At 42.5% G+C, this 19,084-nt stretch overlaps 1 protein-coding gene across 1 annotated transcript; it reads right to left on the bottom strand.

Moving 5' to 3' along the window:
• Positions 1-1,972: 1,972 nt before the first annotated feature.
• Positions 1,973-14,877, bottom strand: ITIH6 (inter-alpha-trypsin inhibitor heavy chain family member 6). Its single transcript, XM_058712705.1, is given in 15 exon segments — positions 1,973-2,082; positions 2,085-2,177; positions 3,057-3,370; positions 3,372-3,435; positions 7,633-7,683; positions 7,686-7,759; positions 9,193-9,295; positions 11,117-11,411; positions 11,414-11,538; positions 11,541-11,652; positions 11,655-12,156; positions 12,158-12,281; positions 12,284-13,162; positions 13,882-14,053; positions 14,866-14,877. Coding segments are annotated over 15 exon segments (3,030 nt in total).
• Positions 14,878-19,084: the final 4,207 nt, after the last annotated feature.

The raw sequence follows: 19,084 nt of genomic DNA, 5'->3' as shown, positions 1-19,084 counted from the left end.
TTCAATACATTGAAGATCTCGTGCCAATCCTTTCTGGCCTGCCAAGTTTCAAAAGAGACATCAGTCACGAGTCTTATAGGTCTCCCTTTATAAGTTAGGGCACGTTTACCCCTTGCTGCTTTCAGAATTTTCTCTTTATCCTTGTATGTTGCCTGTTTCACTATGATATGTCATGCAGAAGATCGATTCAAGTTACGTCTGAAGGGAGTTTTCTGTGCCTCTTGGATTTCAATTTCTTTTTCCTTCCCCAGTTCAGGAAAGTTCTTAGCTATTATTCTTCAAGTACCCCTTCAGCACCTTTCCCTCTCTCTTCCTCCTCTGGGATACCAATTATGCGTATATTATTTCTTTTTAGTGTGTCACTTAGTTCTCTAATTTTCCCCTCATACTCCTGGATTTTTTTATCTCTCTTTTTCTCAGCTTCCTCTTTTTCCATAACTTTATCTTCTAGTTCACCTATTCTCTCCTCTGCCTCTTCAGTCTGAGCCGTCGTGGTTTCCATTTTGTTTTGCATTTCGTTTAAAGCGTTTTTCAGCTCCTCCTGACTGTTCCTTAGTCCCTTGATCTCTGTAGCAAGAGATTTTCTGCTGTCCTTTATACTGTTTTCAAGCCCAGCGATTAATTTTATGACTATTATCCTAAATTCACTTTCTGTTATATTATTTAAATCCTTTTTGATCAGTTCATTAGCTGTTGTTATTTCCTGGAGATTCTTCTGAGGGGAATTCTTCCGTTTGGTCATTTTGGATAGTCCCTGGAGTGGTGCGGACCTGCAGGGCACTTCCCCTGTGCTGTGGTGTATAACTGGAGTTGGTGGGCGGAGCTGCAGTCAGACCTGATGTCTGCCCCCAGCCCACCGCTGGGGCCACAGTCAGACTGGTGTGTGCCTTCTCTTCCCCTCTCCTAGAGGCAGGATTCACTGTGGGGTGTTGTGGCCTGTCAGGGCTACTTGCACACTGCCAAGCTTGTGGAGCTGGGGATCTGGCGTATTAGCTGGGGTGAGTAGGCAAGGTGCACAGGGGCAGGAGGGGCAGGCTTAGCTCGCTTCTCCTTAGGTGATCCACTTCAGGAGGGGCCCTGTGGCAGCAGGAGGGAGTCAGACCCGCTGCCGGACGGGTGGCTCTGCAGAAGCACAGCGTTGGGTGTTTGCGCGGAGCAAGCAAGTTCCCTGGCAGGAACTGGTTCCCTTTGGGATTTTGGCTGGGGGAATGGCGAGGGAGATGGCGCTGGTGAGCGCCTTTGTTTTCCGCCAAACTGAGCTCTGTCATCCCGGGCCTCAGCAACTCTCCCTCCCTTTGTCCTCCAGGCTTCCTGCTTTCCGAGCAGAGCTGTTAACTTATAACCTCCCAGATGCTAAGCAAATCCCGCTTGCTGTCGAAACACACTTCATCCGGCCCCTCCACTTTTGCAAGCCAGACTTGGGGGCTCTGCTTGGCCGGCGGACCGCCCCTCCGCCCAGGCTCCTTCCCGCCAGTCCGTGGAGTGCGCACCGCCTCTCCGCCCTTCCTACCCTCTTCCGTGGGCCTCTCGTCTGCGCTTGGCTCTGGAGACTCCGTTCTGCTAGTTTCTGGTGGTTTTCTGGCTTAGTTAGGCAGGTGTAGGTGGAATCTAAGTGATCAGCAGGATGCGCGGTGAGCCCAGCGTCCTCCTAAGCTGCCATCTTCCCGCAAGTCCAAGATTTTGTTTTTAAAAAGTCACTCTTAAGGCTTCTGTGGAGTATGGATTGAACAGAGTGGAGACTGGAGACAGGCTGGACTTTGAGGAAGCAGAAGTACCTAAGCCTCTAGGCCTACAGGACTACATATTTGTGTGTGTTTGTGTGTCCTTGTGTATGTGTCACTTACTGCATGTGTAAGTGTGTGTGTCCCTTTGTGTGTTTCCGTGTCCCTAAATCCTTGCTCTTTGCCCACCCAATGCCTTGGCCTCTGGGTCTCTCAAATTCAAGTATCCTGGCACTGGGATTCTTGGGCCATCACAGTACATAGGCAAGGTAGCACAGCAGCTGCTGTACATGAGAACACTTCACCAGCCAGCAGGAAGCCCAGCAGGGCAGCAGCCTCAGTGATTCTTTCAGCAACCTCCTCCTAGAACTACAGGCACACCTGGCTCTTGGTGCCTCTGCAGGCTTTGCCCCATAGGCCCTGCCACCAGCCAGATGTCTGTGTGCTGGAATTGCCCTGAGTGCCAGTCAGGGTACTGGCCTGAGTTCCCACTAAGAGCTGAGAGGAGCTTAAAGCAGGAAATCTAGAAAGAAAAGTGGGAGAGAGGAGGGGCAGTGAAGATCTGGAGGAAGGAAGTGAGTGGGCATTGTGGGAAATGTAGAAGAGCCAGATGGGACAAGAGTATACTATGGAAGTACAGAGCCAGGGTGGGTGAGATGGCAGAATAAGGGGGAAAAGTCAGGCTTGGAGGAGATGACAGGCAAATTAGAGGGGAGGAGAGGAGGGGAGTGGGGAGGCCCAGAGTAAAAATATCCATCAAACCCACCATCACTGCCCAAAGTCTTTGTTGTGGGCCTCAGCCTCAGTTTCTGCATCTCCTGACCTATAGTCTGGCTTCCTACAATCCCCCTTTACAGCAACCTTCAGAGGGATCTTTGTAATACCCAGATCTGAGTGTCTTTTCCCTGCTTGTAACCTTTCATGGATTCCCCCACTGTCTTTAGGATAAAGCCAAATTCCTCATCCTGGAATTCTACTCTGACCACTACAGCTTCATCTCCACCAACCTTCAATTTTGTCTCTATAATTTTACTCAGGCTTTCAGATTCAGAGTGGGTCTCTCTCTTCCAAAAGATCTTTCTTGAGCTCCAAGGCTGGGTGAGGTTCCCCACCCTGGGTTGCTCCATCTTCCTGGACTATTTTCTGTATAGCACTGATAACTCCCTATGATCACTATCCATGTCTTCCCAGACCAGGTGCTCCCCAAGGGCAGAACTTGGCTTTGATTCCCTTTGTGGTTTGGGGGTCAGGGTGCTGGGGGCTCACTGGCTATTCACCCTAGAAAGGCTTCTCTTAGGACTGATGCTCCCCAACCCCTCTCAGCCTCAGAAGCACTCAGCTGACCATGAGTCAAGGGACTGAGGCCTGAGACACTGACCACATAGAACTCCAGGTGGGGTAGTTGCAGGGTGCTGGGGTGCCTGTGGCAGTACCAGAGAACAAGGAACTCAAGGTGGGGCCTATGGTGAAGGGTAAGGCAGGCTGCAGCAATCACATGGATCTCCACCTGGGGCCTCTTCAGCAAAGCAAGCTGGTCCTAGGATAGGAGCAAGGTACTTTTGCCTTGCACAGATATGGAACTGTGGAGGATGGTGATAATGTAGGCCCCTGGTTTATCTGTAGTAACAGTGATAACATGGAAGTATGTGGTTCTGCTCCTTGTGGTCTTGCCTTGGTGGTGTCCCAAGTGGGCATCCATATGCATGCAGTTCTGGAGGGAGGAGAGTGTGTGCGTGGAGCATGGGCTTTCACATGGTCATTCACATGGTTACCCACAGCACAGGAAGGCATGAGAGGGCCTGGGGTCCAGATGAAGTAGTGTAGATTTGCGGTTAGAAAGCAGGCTCCTGAGGAAAATGCTCCTACCAGGTACTATCTGGATGCTCCTACTTGTACAGTGTGTGGGTATGTATGTATGTGTATACATGCTCACCCCAGTGGGTCTGTTTGCATGTATGTGTATGTTTCTGAGTGTGTAAATGTGTGTGTTTGGTTAGTTCATATGAATATCTCTGGGCATCTGCATATTTAGGGAAGATGCTATGTTACAGTATATATATATATTTGTATGTTTATCCATGTCTCTGGATATGTTGGTGTTGCATATCTTGGTGAGTATTTTATGTTGTATGTGTCTGGTTGTATGTTGTTATATATTGACATGTATCTGGGGGTGTCAGTGTGCATACTTCTGTCTGTGTGTCATGGTGAGTATATGTATACGTTGGTGTATTTTATTTTATTTTATTCATATATTTTTAAAATTTATTTATTTAAATTTAAGTTAGTTAACATATGGTGTAGTATTGGTTTCCAGAGTATAACTCAATTATACATATAACATCCAGTGTTCATCCAAACAAATTCCCTCCTTAATGCCTATCACCCATTTAGCCAATCCCCACCAACCTCCCCTCCAGCAACCCTCAGTTTGTTCTCTGTATTTAAGAGTTTCTTATAGCTCCCTTCCCTCTCTGTTTTTATCTTATTTTACCATCCCTTCCCTTATGTTCATCTGTTGTGTTTCTTAAATTCCACATAGGAGTGAAATCATATGATACTTGTCTTTCTCTGACTGACTTATTTCTCTTAGCATAATACCCTCTAGTTTCACCCACATTGTTGCAAATGACAAGATTTCATTCTTTTTTATCACTGAGTAGTATTCCATTGTGTATATATACTACATCTTCTTTATCCATCCGTCAGTCAATGGACATTTGGGCTCTTTCCATACTTTGACTATTGTTGATAGCGCTGGTATAAACATTGGGGTGCATGTGACCCTTTGAATCAGCATTTTTGTATCCTTTGGAAAAATGCCTAGTAGTGCAATTTCTGGGACATAGGATAGTTCTTTTTAATGTTTTGAGGAACTTCTACACTGGTTTTCAGAGTGGCTGCACAAATTTGCATTTCTACCAACAGTGCAAAAGGGTTGCCCTTTCTCTGCATCCTTGCCAACATCTGTTTTTTACTGAGTTGTTAATTTTAACATTATGATTGTTGTGAGGTTGTATCTCATTGTGGTTTTCATTTGTATTTCCTTGATGATGAGTTCTGTTGAGCATCTTTTCATGTGTCTGTTAGCCATCTGGATGTCTGCTTTGGAAAAGTGTCTATTCATGTCTTCTGCCCATTTCTTCAGTGGATTATTGATTTGGGGATGATGAGTTTGAAAAGTTCTTTATATATTTTGGATAGTAACCCTTTATGCCATTTGAAAATATTTTCTCCCACTCTATCGGTTACCTTTTAGTTTTGTTGATTGTTTCCTTCACTGTGCAGAAGCTTTTTATCTTGATGAGGTCCCAATAGTTCATTTTTGCTTTTATTTCTTTTGCCTCTGGAAACATACCTAATAAGAAGTTGCTGTGGTTGAGGTCAAAGAGGTTGCTGCCTATTTTCTCCTGTAGGATTTTGATGGTTTCCTATCTCACATTTAGGTCTTTCATCCATTTTGAATTAATTTTTGTGTATGGTATAAAAAAGTGAGCCAGTTTCATTCTTCTGCATGTCGATGTCCAGTTCTCCCAGCACCAAGAGACTGGTCTTTTTTCCATTGGATACTCGTTCCTGCTTTGTCAAAGATGAGTTGGCCATACGTTTGTGGGTCTAGTTCTGGGTTCTCTATTCTATTCCATTTATCTATGTGTCCATTTTTGTGCCAATACCATACTGTCTTGATGATTACAGCTTTGTAATACAGGCTAAAGTTTGGGATTATGATGCCTCCCGCTTTGGTTTTCTTTTTCAACATTATTTGGCTATTCGGGGTCTTTTTTTATTCCATACAAATTTTAGGATTGTTTATTCTAGCTCTGTGAAGAATGCTGGTGTTATTTTGATAGGGATTGCATTGAATGTGTATATTGCTTTGGGTAGTACCAACATTTTAACAATATTTGTTCTTCCAGCCCATGTGCATGAAATTTTTTTTTCCATTTCTTTGTGTCTTCAATTTCTCTCATAGGCTTTCTATAGTTTCCAATGTGCAGATCTTTTCCCTCAGTTCAGTTTATTCCTAGATATCTCTCTTCCTGCTGCTTCATTATTGGTGTATAGAAATGCAACCCATTTCTGTAGGTGGATTTTGTATCTTCCAACTTTGCTGAATTCATGTATCAGTTTTAGCAGTTTTTTGGTGGACTCTTTCAGGTTTTCCACGTATAGTATCATGTCGTCCGCAAAGAGTGAAAGTTTGACTTCTTATTTGCCAAATTTTATGTCTTTTATTTCTTTTTGCTATCTGATTGAAGATGCTAGGACTTCTACTACTATATTGAACAACAGTTGTGAGAGTGGACACCTCTGTTGTGGTCCTGATCTTAGGGGGAAAGCTCTCGGTTTTTCCTCACTGAGGATGATATTAACTGTGGGGCTTTCATATATGACTTTTATGAGTTTGAGGTATCTATCCCTACTTTCTTGAGGGGTTTATAAAGAAAAGATGCTGCATTTTGTCAAATGCTTTTTCTGCATCTATGGGTAGGATCATATGGTTTTATCCTTTCTTCTATTAATGTGGTGTATCACATTGATTAATTTGCAGATACTGAACCAGCCCTGCATCCCAGGAATAAATCCCACTTGATCATGGTGAATGATTCTTCTAATATATTGTTGAATTCAATTTGCTAGTATCTTATTGTGAATTTTTGCATCCAGGTTCATCAGGAATATTAGCCTGTAATTCTCCTTTTCACTGGGGTCTTTTTCTGGTTTTGGAATCAAGGTAATGCTGGTTTCATAGAATGAGTTTGGAAGCTTTCCTTCCATTTCTATTTTTTTGGAACAGTTTTAGAAGAATAGGTATTAACTCTGCTTTCAATGTCTGGTAGTATCCATGGGAAGCCATCTGGCCCAGGACTCTTATTTGTTGGGAGATTTTTGATCGCTGATTCAATTTTTTTGCTAGTTTTGGGCCTGTTCAAATTTTTTTTATTTCTTCCTGTTTGAGTTTTGATAGTGTGTGAATGTCTAGGAATTTGTCCATTTCTTCCATATTGTCCAGTCTTTGGCATATGATTTTTCATAGTATTCTCTTATTATTGTTTGTATTTCTGTGATATTATTTATGATCTCTCCCCTTTCATTCGTTATTTTATTTCTCTGTGTCCTCTTTCTTTTCTTTTTGAGAAGTTTGGTTAGAGCTTATCAGTTTTATTTATCCTTTCTAAAAACCAGGTTTTAGGTTTTTTTTAATATGAAATTTATTGTCAACTTGGTTTCCATACAACACCCATTGCTCATCCCAACAGATATCCTCCTCAAGGCCCACCACCCACCCTCCCCTCCCTTCAACCCCCCATAAACCCTCTAGTTTTATTGATCTCTTCTACTGGGGTTTTTTTGTTTCTATATTGTTTATTTCTTCCCTAATATTTATTATTTCCCTTCTTCTGCTGGCTTTGGGCATTACTTGCTGCTCTTTTCTAGTTCCTTTAGGTTTAAAGTTAAGGACCTGCATTGGTGTATTTTGTATGTCTAGAGTAGTAGAGTATGTGTGCCAGTGTATGTTGAATTCCTGGGTATTAAGATGAATGAGTATCAGTGTATGTATGTCTGACTGTGTTGGTATGTGTGTCATTGTGTATATCTGGGCATGTGTTGTGTATCTGGGTACATATTTGTATGTTACTGTGTGTAGTTATGGAGAGTGTTGAAATATGTGTGCCTAGGTGTGTATTTGTATGAGTTTATTATATGCCTGTGTGTGTATCTGTGAATGTCTTGATGTTAGCATGTATTCATGTGTGTTTTTATGTGTCTGAATGTGTACTTGTGTGTTAGTGAGCTGCACTGCTATGTGCTCGCTAGAATTAGGACACAAATGTCTGAAGGTATTGATATGAGTATAATCCTGCTGTGGTGTTATATGGGGTGGAGTCCTTGGGGGGGGTCTCATCTTCCTTTGGATTGTCTGTGAGCTGTAGCAGGTCCCCTGGGGGCCTATCCAGTGGCAGATCTTCTCTTCTGAGTGTGGGATGTGGATCACAAAGTGAAGGTCCCCATCCACGGCAAGGCAGGAGATACAACTCTGAAGTTATGCCCTAGAAGGAATGGGAGGGAAGGAGAGGGGAGAGGAAAGGAAGGGAAGGTAGGAGACCATATCTATTTTCTCAGAGAGTGTCCAGCCCCCAGTCCCAGTGTTCAAGCTGTCCACTACTCAGAACAGTGAGGGTGGCTGGAATACCCGAGGATGAGAAGAGATTGATCATATTCCGAGGAACTCTGGTCAATTCTTTCCAGAGAAGAGCCAAATTTCTGAGCTCAGCATTTAAGTCTTTTCTGAGATCTAGTCCATACCTAGTTCTTTAGTCTTCTCTTTATGCTCCAGTCCAACTGAACTGACTATTCTTATGAATGCCCTGCTGTCTCTTGCTAGTGACCATTTCCCTCTGTTTTTCCTGCCACCTGGAATGTTTTCCTTTCCCTTAGCTTACAAGGATCAATTTCTAGTTTTCCTTCCAGGTTTGTTCCAATTCTATTTTCTCTTTGTTCTCTGTCTGTGGTACGTAGAATTCTAAGATGGTCCCCAAGATTCCCCAGTGTACACTGTAAAATCCCCAGAACTGTGATATGATATCACTCCCATAGTAAGTTATGTTTTGTGATGCACTTGATCTTAAAATAAGATTATCCAGGTGGGCCTGACTCCTTGGCTACTCACATTAGCCCTTTATTTATTTTTAATATTTTTTTTGAGAGAGAAAGAGGGAGAGAGAGAGAGAGAGAGAGAGAGAGAGAGAGAGAGAGAGAGAGAAACAAGTCAGGGAGAGGCAGAGAGACAGGAAGACACAGAATCTGAAGGAGGCTCCAGTCTCCAAGGTGTCAGAACTCAATGCAGGTCTCCAACTCATGAACTGTAGGATCATGACCTGAGCTGAAGTCAGACGCTTAACCAACTGAGACTCCCAGGCAACCCTCACATTAGCCCTTTAAATTTGGGTCTAGAGGTCAGAGACAGAGAAGTCAGAGAGATTTGAAGTATGAGAAGGACTTGACACGAGGGATCTTCTCCATGGCTGTCTTTGAAAATGGAAAGGGCCACATGACAAGGAATGCAGAAAAATTCTAGGACATGAAAATGGCCCAGGTGGCCTCTAGAAGCTGAGAGTGACTTCCAGCCAACAGTCAGCAAGGAAACAGGGATCTTAGTCTTACAAACACAAAGAATTGAATTCTGCCAATAACCTGAATGAGCATGGAAGAGGACAAGAACTCTGGAAGACACTTTGATTTCAGTCTTTGGAAATCCTGAGCAGAGAACCTAACTAGCTTGTGCCTAGACTTCTGACCTACAGAACTGTGGGATAATTAATGGTGTTGTTTTAAAGTATTCAGTTTGTGGTAATTTGTTATGCATCAATGGAAAACTAATACACTTTTCCTTCTCTGGGCTCACACAACGCCTGTGAGAATTTTAACTGAATGGAAATGAAAGCTTAGGGATTTTTGTCAAAGAAACTTTTTTTCACTTTTTGATAGCCCCACAGAACTTCCCTGAGATTTTGTGCTGCCTCCAGCTCCTCCTAGGATCTCCTCAGAATTGTCATCCTAAAGTGGATTTCCTACCAAGCACAAAAGAAATGAGGGAAATCCTTCACATTCCCAGGGAAAATATACCTTGGCCCCACCAAAGGGCATACCTTCCTCCTGATTGGGAGAGTCTTCATTGGCTTCCCAATTTGACCTGTACATTGCCATGACTGGACTATTATGCTCTCTCCACAACATTTTAATCTTTCAAGCTCAATTATGTTCAAAATTATTCCTCATAGCATTTATGCATTCATCATTCATTCACTCATTCATTCAGGCACTCTTTAAGTATCAGAGATATAGGGATAAAAATAGACAGTCATGATTTCTGCCTGGTGAAGCTTATGTTTTAGTCGAAGAGATAGACATGAATGAAAGTATAATTACCCATGGTGATAAATGATAAAAGGAAAAATAATAAAGTGACTGAGGGAATTATAAATATTTGATGAAGTCTGGGGTAGTTGGAGGGGAGGGTGGGAAGGACATCTGAGCTGAGGATGGCAGGCAGGGGGCAGAGCAAGGTAGATCAGAGCAATTATCAAAACAGAGGGAACAGCTTCAAAGAGGTCCCTGAGTGGAGATAGAAGTGAGGCAGTGTCCATTAGATGACCAGAAAGGAAGCCAGTGGGGCTAGAGTTCAGAGAGTGAGTGGGAGAAAGTGAGAAGTATGGGATAGAAGGCAGATCACACAGGGCCGTATAGGCTATAAAGAGGACTTTGGACTTCATTGTAGGTGTTACAGAAAACCCCTGACAGGGATTAAGTAAGAAAGGGACATGAAGTAATCTTTGTTTTTAAGTGATCCCTTTGCTGATGGGGGGAGAATAGCAAAGAAAATCTCCTAAGAGAAGAAAAAGTGAGGCCGTAAGGAGACTGGAATGGTTTTCTAAGGGAGACACAATGGTAGTCTTCCCTAAGACAGTGACAGTTGGGGTGGTGATAAGTGGGTTCATTTGGCAAATATGTCAGAAGTAACATTGTCAAAAATTGAAGATGGATGAGATATTGGTGGGTAGTGAGCAGGAGGGGCATGTCGAGGATCTCATGCCCAAATTTGTATCTCTGTGACTTACTGCCACCACCAACTTGTTCTAATTCTGGCCTATAAGTTCACCCAGGAAATGTCAGTCCTCTTAGTAAGGCAGAATAATTAGTGGAGTGGTGGAGCACATTCAGTCTGGGACCAGATTATGTAGGTTCAAATCTCTTATCCGTTGTGTGACATGAAACAAGTTACTTCACCTCTCTGTGTTTCAGTTTCCCCATGAGTAAAATGCAGATATTAACAGGTAGTTTTTGTGTGTGTGAGGATTAAATAACAGACTATAAATACAATATGTAGAGCAGTACCTGCACATAAGAAGAATTAAAAATGTTAGCTGTTATTATTTCACAGTCTTTGGAAAATTTAAAGATAGTTCTTATTATCTTTTCCAATTTTTTATACCTTTTTCCTTAAGCAGAGCTGTTTACAGAGCACAAAAGAACTATTCAGAACTGTCTTTCCCAGTGATGCTTCCATTTATAAACTTGTATCTCTTCCCTGCTTGGGAAGCATGAGCAATTCTCTTGTTCAACAAAGCAAATGTCAAAGCTGCAGCTTGTCCAGTTCATTTCTGTTTAGCCTTCCCAGTCTTAACATCACTCTTCTCTCAGAACCTCTAATTCCGTGCTTACACACTGAGGCCCAGATAGGTTAAGAGTCTCAAAGTCTCAAAGTCTCAAAGCAAGCAAGCAGGCAAATGCACTATCACTAGAATCTGTACAAGCCTTGTACACTCCCAGTTCCTGCTGCTCTCCATTCATACCTCCCTTTCATGGCTTGACTTCTTGCTCATGGCTCTCACCATCTTTGTCAGGAGTGAGGAATGTATAGAAAACCAGTGGGCTCAAAGACTCCACAAACATTGCCTTGGACAGCAGCTCTAGCTCCTCAGGGAGATGGAGTAGGCTGACCACTTCAGGGAAGGTGCTAGAAGATAACAAGACTGGCAGGTTTGGGAAGCTGCCCTCTGGCATAGGCCTGGAGCTTCTGGGTAGGATCATTGTTGGGGCTTCTGACACAGATATTCCCAGAATTTGCCTGGTGCTTTGGGACCCCAGCAGCAGGTCTTGCTGATGCCAGAACCTTCTGGGGGCAGCAGAGAGGGCGGGGGGGGGTGGTTAAAGGGAATAGAGCGGGGTTCTCCAAGGACAGATGTGGTCATGGTACTGCTAGGACTTGTGGGACTTGAGGTTGTGCTTGTGAATGTGCTTGGATTCTGAGGAGGTGGGGCCTATGTCTGGCAGGTCTAGAGGATAATGGAGTTTGGGGTTTATTGGAGATTGGGGTCCTAAGTTTGGAAAATGATAAGCTTGGGTAATTTGGGGAAGATGGGGTACTCGTTTAAGAGGTGATGGGATTTTAAGGGTCTTAGGTAAGAGGATCCTGAGTTTAGGGTGTGGCAGGTTGTGTGGGGTCTTGTGAGAAGTAAACTTTGGTCTAATGTGTAGTAGAAATTTGGGTATCTGAAGTGTTGAGACTCCAGGCTTGTGCTGTGGCAAGCTTTTGGTTGACTGCGATATGAGTACCCTAGGTTTTGGGTGTGATGAAGTATCCAGTTTGGGTTGTGATGGAGAACCAGGTTTATAGTGCAGTAGAATAACATGTTTCATAGTGTCAGCTTTGTGCTGGGATAGGGTGACAGGATTTAAATGTGGGACTTTTGTCTTGGGATTCATGGGTAATAGGGTACCAGGATTCTGGTGTGATGGTACACTGGGCTTCAGAAGCAATAGGGCACCATAATTTGAGGACACAACAGCAGCAGTTTTTGTTCTGAGAGTTAGCTGAACCAAGGTGCCAGAATCCTGTTGTGCTGGATTTGGGGGATTTGGGTGTACTGGACAGGGTAGTGGTGCTCTGAACCAATGGCCCCCACTCCTTTTAACTGGGCATAATTGTTGTAGAGGCAGGAATAGTTGAGAATAAGCAGAATCTTAGTTTCACAAGGCTTGACTTGGGAGAGACCTTGGGTGCAAGGCTGGCTGGGCTATGCCTGTCCCTAGGCCATACCTGCTGGTGGATGAGGGCATAATGGTGCCTGGTCCAGCTGTGGTGCAAGTCTGTATCCTGGCCTTCTCATTTGCCTCCTTGGACTACACCATGACCAGTGAAGTCAGAAGAGTAACAAAGTTGTATTCAAGGGACAGATTGAGGACTTTGGCTCCCAGAAGGTGGTGAGTGCATGTGTCATGGGCTTGGAAGTATGCCTCCAGCAACTCTCCAATGGTGAGGTTGGCCAAGAGACCGCAGGTGAAGTGGGCTACATTGTAGACTGGCTCCTCTGAGAAACCAAATTTCTTCTTGCTGCTGTTGGTGGCCACCTCACTGTGGCAGGCCATAAGAAGCTGACTCTTGAAGCCACGGATTGCCAGATGGATGCCCAGTTACCACTTGCCTGCTTGAATCTGTCCTGCCACCACCAACCCTGAGCCACCAAAGTAATTGGGGAAAAGGGCCCAAGGGGAGGCCTCAACGAAGCTGTCCAGGTAGTCCAGATGCATGTCTACCAGAAAAGGCATGGAGATCTCCTCATAGAGGCCCTCCAGCTGTAAGGCTGCATCAGTGTTCTTGTATATGCACTGAGCTGCTCCCCAATTCTCCAGGGATAGGTAACACAGCAGGGGGAAGTCAACCTTATCCTCAAAGGCCAAACTGAAAAGGGACATCCTGTAGCCCGGCGCCTGACAGATGTTGGAAAGGATCACACTGGGGTTCATCACATTGGCTCCTCATCTATCGGGAAGACGATGAGAGAGATTTCTCCCCACATTGGGGCCCCACCAAGCCTCTTTGTTGCTATGGTTTAGCACTGAAGCAACTTCCAGCAGAGCTGCACTGATGTTGGTCCTTCGTTGGGAAGCAGACTGTGATACCATCTTTTCTAGTTATTTTTATCCCCATTGCAAACACACTGGGCACCTCACTAACCTCTCAGGCTCAGTCATTTCTCCTCATTTTTTTCTCAGACTGTTTCTGTTGCTATCCTTCCCTATCTTCTCTCAGGCTCCCTGAGATATGGCAGTGGGGCCCACATGTCCTTGGCTTTTATCGCTCTTTGTCTCAGATTATGATTTGCCTGTTTCCTGTGGAGGTATATAATTCTCTAGTTAGACTGGAAGCTCCCCAAGAAGAGCAACCCCACCTCTATGCTACAGGGGAACAAAAGAAGAAAGGGCTGAGTTGACAAGAGGGGTAGGCAGGGGAGACTTCAGTAATTTTCTGAGAGATGATTGATCAAAAGCAAGAATCAGGGAAGCAGCTTGACCAAATGCTTTGAAATGAATATATAGACTATTGATTTATAAAAGTGTTGGCAAATTCTTCTGAGTATGTGCTTTAAAGAGGAAGAAACTCAGGGCCAAAGAGGAATGTGCCCTAAAATATATAGAGCCTTGCTCTTTATACTAGGAAAAGGAACACAGAAGGATGAAGGAACATATTTGTATAAAATATAATAGTGATATTTCAGGTATTGTGAGATGTGAGATGGATGAGGGAATGAAGGAAGCATTTCAAGAATTCCCCACATTACCACAACCCCTCCATTTGAGTGGGTAAGTTTAACACAACCATCACCTTCCATGTGATTCAGTTAGTCCTTGGCACTGTGGACATTCTGGATGGTGGCCTGGATGGAGCCTCCAGATTTCCAGAAACTAACCATTTCAGAAAAGATGGTGATGCTGAAGTAGTCATTGGCTTGCAGGCCACCAAGGATCCTATTCGTGGCCTTTTTAGACTGTGGGATATGGATAAAGTGAAGGAGATGGATCAAGGCTTGAGGTCTTGCTCAAGTCTGAAAGGTTATTTCTATACAAGGTACTAAGATCTAAGTGTTGTATAGTCTTAAGACTTTCTGACTCCAGCACTCTGTACGTCTAAAATTCTCAGGTCAAAATTCTATAGTAGACCCTGTGGTTCAAGCCTAAAACTGCATTGTCCAATGATAACTGTTAGCCACATGTAGCTATTTAAATGTAAGTTAGTTAAGGGGAACCTGGGTGGCTCAGTCAGTTAAGCATCTGACTCTTGATTTCCCCTCAGGTCATGATCTCACAGTTTGTGGGATTGAGCCCTGCATTGGCCTGCACACTGACAGCACAGAGCCTGCTTAAGGTTCTCTCTCTCCCTCTCTCTCTGCCTCTCCCCTGCCTACAGTCTCTTTCTCTCTATCTCAAAATAAACTTTAAAAAAAAGTGTAAGTTAGTTAAAATTTAAAAAGTTAAATTTTGTTCCTTTATTTGCAGTAGCCACATTTCAAGTGTTCAATAACCACACGAGGGCAGTCGCTATTGTATTGGACACCTCAGAATTTTAGAACACTTCCATCATCAAGATCGTTCTAGTAGACAGTGGTGGCCTAGAAGGTTCAAACTGTATGCTTTCAGGGTGCTAGGATCCTGTGTATTCTATGGTTCCTGGATCCCATGACCCAAGATTCAGTGATTCCAGGACCATAAAGCTTAGGAGCTTTATGATTCTAGGTCTTTAGCACTTCCTTTCAGTGACTTTGCATGCTTTGGTTTTGCCCTATGTAATCTGTTCTTTTACCTCATCCTCCATTTCTTCCAGGCTGATCTTATCATTATCCTCCAGATAATTCAGATTCCATTTTTTTTCTCCACAACTTTGCTCTTGTGCCCTTTAGATAACAGACCTTCCCACTTCCCCTTTACTTATTCATATCTTCACTGTTCCTTCAGTTGCCCCTCTGGGCAGCCCTTCCTTGATTGCTTACTCTGACCCATGCCTCTAGTCCCAGATATTCCCTGTCCCAGATTGTGTGCTGACTGTCGTATATAGAATATTTTCATCTTCCATACAGGTATTAAGCCCTCTGAAAACAGAGCTTATAATGCTTCTTCTTTTGGCTCCTTCTCCATGACAATACCTAGCATAGGACCAGGCACATAGGAGGTTCATGAAATAGGAAATGTAGGTTCTAATATTAGGTACCATTATAGGGCACTTGTTATGTTCCAGGCACTGTGCTAAATACTTAGATGCATCAGTTTATTTAATCTTCATAGCAACACAATGAAAAAGGTACTGATATTATATGCATTTTATAGTTGACAACACTGAAGCTCAGAGAGGTAGAGTGACTTGCTTAAGGTTGCACAGTTAGTCACTGATGAACCAGGGATTCCAACCCATATTTTGGAGGTGTTAAATATTATGCCTTCAAATTTTATATAGTTATGGATTTCAGAGACCACAGGAAATACCATTTGTGACCTACCTTTCTCTACATCTTAAACTCATATAAGATGCCTTGGATGCTTTTAAGTGGATCAGAGTCTTTCTTCCCACAGGATGAGCTCAGGGTATAGGTCACACATTCTGGAATAGGGAGCTCAGCACCATATTCTTATTTTCATTCAGAGGACTGAGACATAGAGGACGATGACCTTTCATGAGAATCCATTTAATTCCATTTGATCTGAGGGCATATATTGTATGATTTATACACTCTTTTAAATTTGTTAAGGTGTGTTTTATGGCCCACAATGCAGTCTATCTTGGCAAATGTTCCATATGAGGTTGAGATGGATGTGAATTGTACTGTTTGGGGATGAAGCATTGTGTAGATGTCAATTAGACCCAATTGATTGAGGGTACTCTTTAGTATGTCCTTACTGATTTTCTGCCCGGTGGATCTGTCCATTTATGATAAAGGGGAGCTGAAGTCTCTAACTATAATAGTGATTTCAACTATTTCTTTTGCAGTTCTATAAGTTTTTTCCTCATGTTTTTTTTGATGTCCTATTGTTATGTGCATTACACACTAAAGATTGTCATGCCCTTTTTGAGAGTCATTGTATAATTATAATTATACAAGTTTTTTTTTCAGTTTAAAAGCAGTCATTGTTTATTAACTGACCAAATTATAAAAATAATGATGGTAGATACCTTCCTTCTAATAAGCCTTGTTGATCTGGTCTTCCCTGTTGCCAGCATCTCCAACTTACACAAAATGGGTGATCTTTCTCTTCATTCCACTTCATGGAGAAGAAGAGACCACAGAAAGTATTTTTGAAAGGCCACAAGAAGTATTTTTGCTTCCTTGAAACACTTTACAGTAGGATAGATCTTGTCCTCCATGCAGATTATGGAATACTTACCAAGACATAGAGAAATAAGTGTGTTATCTGTCAGAGAAATTTGCTTTTTGTTCTTATACAAGGCATCTCGTTATCCCTGATCATTTACTTGTTCTAAAGTCTGCTTTGGGGGCGCCTGGGTGGCTCAGTCGGTTAAGCGTCTGACTTCGGCTCAGGTCATGATCTCACGGTCCGTGGGTTCGAGCCCCATGTCGGGCTCTGTGCTGACAGCTCAGAGCCTGGAGCCTGTTTCAGATTCTGTGTCTCCCTCTCTCTCTGCCCCTCCCCTGTTCATGCTCTGTCTCTCTCTGTCTCAAAAATAAATAAATATGAAAAAAAATTTTTTTAAAAATAAAAAAATAAAGTCTGCTTTGTCTGAAATTAGTATAGCTGCTCAAGATTTCTTATGATTAGTATTAGCATAGTATATCTTTTCTCCATACCATTACCTTTAATCTATCTTTGTTGTTACTTTTATTTTTTTTTCTTTATTTTTATTTTCTTTATTTTTAAATTTACATCCAAGTTAGTTAGCATATACTGCAAAAATGATTTCAGGGATAGATTCCTTAATGCCTTTTACCCACTTAGCCCATCCCCCTTCCCACAACCCCTCCAGTAACCCTCTGTTTGTTCTCCATATTTAAGAGTCACTTAGGTTTCATCCCCCGCCATGTTTTTATATCATTTTTCGTTCCCTTCCCTTCCCTTGTGTTCATCTGTTCTGTGTCTCAAAGTACTCATATGAATGAAGTCATATGATATTTGTCTTTTGCTGGCTGACTAACTTTGCTTAGCATAATACCCTCTAGTCCCATCCACGTACTTGCAAATGGCAAGATTTCATTCTTTTTGATTGTCAAGTAATACTCCATTGTATATATATACCACATCTTCTTTATCCATTCATCCATTGATGGACATTTGGGCTCTTTCCATAATTTGGCTATTATTCATAGTGCTACTATAAACATTGGGGTGCATGTGCCCCTTGGAAAGAGCATACCTGTATCCCTTGTATACCTAGTAGTGCAATTACTGAGTCGTAGGGTAGTTCTATTTTTAATTTTTTGAGGAACCTCCATACTGATTTCCAGAGTGGCTGCACCAGTTTGCATTCCCACCAGCAGTGCAAAGAGATCCTCTTTCTCCACATCCTCGCCAACATCTGTTTTTGCCTGAGTTGTTAATGTTAGCAATTCTGACAGGTGTGAGGTGATAACTCCTGGTGGTTTTGATTTGTATTTCCCTGATGATGAGTGAAGTTGAGCATTTTTTCATGTGTCAGTTGGCCATCTGGATGTCTTCTTTGGAGAAGTGTCTATTCATGTCTTTTCCCCATTTCTTCACTGGATTATTTGTTTTTTGGGTGTTGAGTTTGAGAAGTTCTTTATAGATTTTGGATACTAACCCTTTATGATATGTCATTTGCCAGTATCTTCTCCCATTCCGTTGGTTGCCTTTCAGTTTTGCTGATTGTTTTCTTCACTGTGCAGAAGCATTTTATTTTGATGAGGTCCCAGTAGTTCATTTTTGCTTTTGTTTCCCTTGCCCCTGGAGACGTGTTGAGTAAGAAGTTGCTGCGGCCAAGATCAAAGAGGTTTTTGCATGCTTTCTGTCTTACATTTAGGTTTTTCTTCCATTTTGAGTTTATTTTTGTGTATGGTGTAAGAAAGTATTCCAGGTTCATTTTTCTGCATGTTGCTCTCCAGTTTTTCCAGCACCACTTGCTGAACAGACTGTCTTTATTCCATTGGATATTCTTTCCTGCTTTGTAAAAGATTAGTTGCCCATACGCTTGTGGGTCCATTTCTGAGTTCTCTATTCCGTTCTGTTGATCTAACTGTCTGTTTTCGTGCCAGTAACATACTGTCTTCATAATTACAGCTGTGTAATACAGCTTGAATTCCGGAAATGTGATACCTCCTGCTTTGGCTTTCTTTTTCAAGATTGCTTTGGCTATTCGGGGTCTTTTTTGGTTCCATACAAATTTTAGGATTGTTTGTTCAAGTTCTATGAAGAATGCTGGTGTTATTTTGATATGGATTGCATTGAATATGTAGATTGATTTGGGCAGTATTGACATTAAAAAATTTTTTTTAACATTTATTTATTTTTGAGAGACAGAGAGAGACAGAGCATGAGCAGAGGAGGGGCAGAGAGAGAGAAGGAGACACAGAATCTGAAGCAGGCTTCAGGCTCTGAGCAAGCTGTCAGCAAAAAGCCTGATGCGGGGCTCGAACCCACAAACTGTGAGATCATGACCTGAGCTGAAGTCGGATGCTCAACCGACTGAGCCACCCAGACACCCTGGGGAGTATTGAGATTTAATAATATTTGTTCTTCCTATCCAGAAGCATGGGATATTTTTCCATTTTTTGGTGTCTTCTTGAATTTCTTTCATATGCTTTCTATAGTTTTCAGTATAAAGATTTTTTTACCTCTTTGGTTAGATTTATTTCTAGTTATTTTATGGTTTTTGGTGCAATTGTAAATGGGATCATTTCCTTGATTTCTCTTTCTGTTGTTTCATTGTTGGTGTATAGAAATTCAACTGATTTCTGTGCACTGATTTTGTATCCTGCAACTTTGCTGAATTCATGAATCAGTTCTAGCAGTTTTTTGGTGGAATATTTTGGATTTTCCACATAGAGTATCAGGTCATC

The sequence above is a fragment of the Neofelis nebulosa genome, chromosome X (assembly GCF_028018385.1).
Source record: "Neofelis nebulosa isolate mNeoNeb1 chromosome X, mNeoNeb1.pri, whole genome shotgun sequence".
Lineage (NCBI taxonomy): Eukaryota > Metazoa > Chordata > Mammalia > Carnivora > Felidae > Neofelis > Neofelis nebulosa.
This window is presented reverse-complemented; position numbering and strand designations above follow the sequence as displayed.